Source organism: Arachis stenosperma, chromosome 4 (assembly GCF_014773155.1).
Source record: "Arachis stenosperma cultivar V10309 chromosome 4, arast.V10309.gnm1.PFL2, whole genome shotgun sequence".
Classification (NCBI taxonomy): Eukaryota; Viridiplantae; Streptophyta; class Magnoliopsida; order Fabales; family Fabaceae; genus Arachis; species Arachis stenosperma.
In genome coordinates, this window is record NC_080380.1 from 4,923,525 (window position 1) to 4,928,409 (window position 4,885).

Sequence of the window (4,885 nt, forward strand, 5' to 3'; positions counted from 1 at the left end):
ATTAATTTTAAAAATATATATAAAATATAATATTTAATTATTTTAAAATAAAGAGAGGAAACTATTTCAATTAATTTTTTATTATTTTAAATTAATATACTTTTCAATTTTTATGTATGGGTCTAGTTTTTTTGAGTATATACTTATACATATGATTTTAGTTTCAAAATATAAATATATTAATATTTGACAAAATTTATTTTAGTATATTTTTGTTTTTATATCTAAAATTTTCTGAGTCCGTCACTACTATTTATAAATAAAGAGTGATATCGTTGTTATTTTTTGAATTTAATATTGGTGTTATTTTTTATTAATTTAAAAAATTCACTCTTATTATTATTATTATTATTATTATTATTATTATTATTATTATTATTATTATTATTATGATAACAACAAAATTTGTATATGTGATTTAATAAGAGATGCAACAAGAAGGATGAAGAAGAGGAGAAAAAAATAATAGTAAAAATATAAAAGATAAAGATAAAAAGAAGAAAAAATTTCCAACTTATTGGTTTGTGGAAATAATAATCTTATTTTTGTTTATAAAATAGTTTTTGTTGGTTTAGTCAAAAATTCTAATCTCCAAAAAAATTTATTAATTACCAAATATGTCACTAATTTTTATTTTATTAAGCAAGTTAGCTTATATTGTATTTGCTAAAAATTTAGACAAATCAATCTTATTGTTAATTAACAAAGACATGAAAAATTTTAAGAATTTTTTAAATTTTTTATATTATTCTACGCAAACGACTAATTTAATGTTTGAATTGATTTGTTTATGTCACCAAAAAAAGAATTGATTTGTTTATGAAATAAAATTTTTAGCATTGATTTGATAATTAAAATTTATTAAAAACTAAAATATTTTTAAAAAATTTAAAAACTAATTTGACAATTTCTCTCAATTTTAAAATTATGTATTTTTCCTAAATAATAACGTACAAAAAATATTAACAAATATAAGTCCTCTAATTAAATAACAGTGGATTGAAATATATTTTCGTAGAGTAATATAATGATAAGGAGATAATAACACAAAGTTATCATATTTAATTTAATATTTATAATTTTATATATGTAACATTTATTATTGTATATATCATATCTAAAATTATCTATTTATTTCAATAATAATTAAGAAATAAAAAATAAATACATTAAAAAAGACAAAAAAAATTATAACTAATTTTTTATAGTTCTGTTTGGATTAATATTAAACTTATAGTCCAATTAGTAAAGTATATTATAAATAAGAATATACTATTTTTTTATTAGCTCTAATTCTAAAAATTTCTATTTGAAAAAGTATAAGAGGCCAGCAATTTTATTAAATTCTAGCCAACATGTAACTAGTAAAATAAAAATGAGTAATTTCACATCATTAAAAACATCATTAATAATTAGTTGATAACTACAAATCACAAAAATTACTAGTCTCTTAACATTCTTCTTTCTATTTTATTCTTTCTAATCTTTTATCTAACTCTCTGTCTCTTGATACAATATCGTATCAAGTTCCTAAAATATGAGTTCCAACATTATATTTTTGTTGTATATTTTAATCATAGTTACATAGCACATCGTATGCAGCCGCCCTTGAGAGATGCCAATAAGCAATGTGCCTCTCAACGGTACGGCCGCCCAAGGAAGCATATTAATTAATTTAATTAAGTTTAGGATTCAAATTTTACTGGAAATTACTTATAACAGATAACGCATTAGCCTTCAACTTTTTCCTATTATTGTTTTACAGTTCATGCTCACCACACCAACTATAATATATAAACACCCAATTGATCATCCAATACTTCAATTAAACTTACTTTTTAATTTCTTTACCAACTTATTATTTGTTCCTTCATACTTTAACTTTCTGCGCTTGGATATCTTAAACAAACAAATTTTCTTAGATTTAAAAAGAAAAAATTCATGCTACTAACTAGAATGAGATAGGATTCAAATAAGAATAATTAGAGTTATACTTTTCTTTTCTTTAAAGCACGAAGACTAAAACAGAGTAGACGAAAACATTCGAGTCATTCACTTCAATTCTTTTATTTGTTATCTTAATTACGTAGTTCTATCTTGGGAAAAAATAAATATATTGTCTTATCAGCATCAAATTTAACAAGCGTTTCTGGCCTCGAGTGTAGGGATCGTATATTCCATTCTCCATTACCATAATATTAAATTAATTTATGCCGAACACACTTAAGTGTTCCTTATTCTCTTAGCTTGTAACAAATCCAAAAAAAAAAAAAGAAATATTAACATACAACCCTTCAAGAAGTTGAACAACGATATATATGAAATATGATCGTATATGTATATATGTAGTATAATAAGTAAAGCTTTTACTACCAACTACATCACCTCAAAAGAAAAAAAATATAGAGAAAAAAAAAATAGAAAACTCAAGAACATTTAACTTCAAGTAAAATTGGTAATTAAGAGTCATTAAATAGTAATTTAATTAAATCTGTTAAATTATTTAACGACTTTTAATTATATATTAACTTTAAGTAAAATTGATAACTGAGAGAGTCGTTAAATAAAAATTTAGTTAAATCATTTAAATTATTTAACGACTCTCAACTATCAACTTCACGTGGAGTTCACTGTCCCTGAATCTTTACCAAAGTTAAACTGTTTCCACACAAAAAATTACAAAGTAATCCCCAAAGAAAATTTGAAAAAATGAAAGAGAAAAAATAAGACAAAATTAAAAAAAAAAAACAAAAGTGGTGTGGCACACGGCATCATATCAATGGAAATTTAACCTTTCTAAATCTAATGCGTGGCGGCTGCGGCCACGGCAGCCATTGCCACCGGCGGCGAAGAAGAAGAAACATTAATTCCGGAAGGAACAAGAAGATGTTTATTGTTATCCTCGTAGAGGAAGTTGTGAAGAATCCTAAGGCTCTTGGCAAGAACATGTTCCTCCCAGGAAATTTGAGATTGGTGATGATCAGAGGAATTACGGTTCAAGAAAACCTGCGTGGCATCGAGGCGATGCATGGTCCTCTTCCAGGTGTTGTGGAGTCGTTGAATCTTGTGGATTTGGCGATTGGCGAGGGTGCAGTTGTTGACCTTGATTCTTGCAATGGCTATGTCTAAGAGCATCTTCTTTGTCTCTTCATCTGCTCCTAAGGCCTCTGCTCTTAGAAACTCGTTGAACTCTGGCACCCCTATCGCCCTTCTTATTCCCCTCTCGTAATCTGCCAATGGCTCGTAGAATTTCCGCACTTCCTCCACTTGTCCCGCTTCGATCATGCGATCCACGCGTGATCGAAGCGACGCATGCAGTATGGGGATTGAAACATCCACCCATAGGAAGCAACACTCGTACCTTAACCTGGACAAACAAAAATAACATTTCTAGTTATTAATACAATGAGTGTATTAATTTATCGGTGAAAACTTAGGTACAGTTGACTTCACGTGAAGTTATACTTGAAAATTGTTAGATGATTTAATTGATTTAAATTTTCATCTTACGACTCTCAAATACTAACTTCATGTGAAGTTAACTGCACTTGAGTTTTCACCTAATTTATTATTATTAAAAATGATTTCATATAAAAAATATTGAATGATAATTACATAAGAAAATGAAAAATGAGTAACTAACCTAAAGGTGGAGTGGTGGTTGATGAGAGCATCAAGATAGGAATTGGAGCCACCGGCGATGATGGGGAGGGCATCTCGAGCAACGATGGAATCGACGGCGGAGGTGGCTTGCCGGCAAAAATCAAGGGCGGTGAAGTTGGCATTGGGGTGTATTGTGCCAAGTAGATGATGTGGGACCCCACGAGCCTCTTGAGGAGTAACCTTATTAGTGGTGATGTCAAGGCCCTTGTAGACTTGCATTTTGTCGGAGTTAACAATCTCAGCCGGTGGGAAGTGGTTGGCAAGGTCTATGGCCAACTTGGTCTTTCCGGTTCCGGTGGCCCCCAATATCACCACCACCTTATCCTTATTATTATTGTTCCGATTATATAACATGTTTGTAAATCCCTTTTGGAAACTTACTAGAGGCTCTTGTACTTGTTTGCAAGCTGAGGAGCCAGATACCGAGATAATCATCTTCTTAATTCTTAATTAGCTTCGTGTAATCTAAAACCTGCCCAACAGTTGACCAAACATTATTTTATATTTAGTTGTGTGTGTCACTATATATGTAAGTAGTATACCACTATAATAATTAATAAGCCTACATATTAATTAATTTATCAACTAGATAATTAAATAAAAGATTATGGGAAAGCTTGTTCACTCTACTAGCTAGTGATGATGTGCCACTTAATTCATTGAAAACTTGGTAGCAGGAGAATCTAGCGAGGAGGAAGGGAGAAAGAATAAAGAAGAAAAAGGAGCTTAATATATAAGCTATATATATATGGAGGAATTCGCAAGAAGCTAGGAATAAAATTAAGAAAATCAAATATTTTTGTTTTTAACCATTATAAACCGCATATATAAAATGGTGAAAACTTAAGTGAAGTCGATTTCACGTGAAGTTGATATTTAAGAGTCGTTAGATGAAAATTTAGTCAAATCAATCAAATCATCTAACGACTCTCAAATATCAACTTCACGTGAAATGCACTGCACTTGAGTTTCCACGATGGACCACAAAATATGCGTATGTGTGTATGTACTTACCTTTAGTGCCAAAATTAAAGACGTGGCGAGTAGTATATATACGGAATGTATGTATAGTAGGCTGAGATTGATTATATTGATACTTGAGAAGAGTTGATGAACTTTTTTTGAGGAATTAGAAGCACTTTGAGGTGTGTGAAGAAGTTTAGAAGAAGAAGAAGAAAAAAAAAAGAAGAAGAGAGACTAAAGATATATGCAAGTGTGGATT

General features: G+C 29.2%; 1 protein-coding gene across 2 annotated transcripts; it reads right to left on the reverse strand.

Moving 5' to 3' along the window:
• Positions 1–2,419: 2,419 nt before the first annotated feature.
• On the reverse strand, positions 2,420–4,885 carry LOC130976230 (adenylate isopentenyltransferase 5, chloroplastic-like). 2 transcript variants are annotated; one of them, XM_057901031.1, is made up of 3 exons: positions 4,678–4,885; positions 3,644–4,135; positions 2,420–3,367 (listed from the first exon to the last, which is right to left on the reverse strand). In XM_057901031.1, the coding sequence occupies exons 2-3, from the start codon at positions 4,096–4,098 to the stop codon at positions 2,803–2,805; spliced, it is 1,020 nt and encodes a 339-aa protein (XP_057757014.1). In that variant the 5' UTR covers positions 4,099–4,135; positions 4,678–4,885; the 3' UTR covers positions 2,420–2,802. The 2 variants fall into 2 exon arrangements, with proteins under 2 accessions (XP_057757014.1, XP_057757013.1); XM_057901030.1 differs by lacking the exon at positions 4,678–4,885 and having other exon boundaries at positions 3,644–4,505.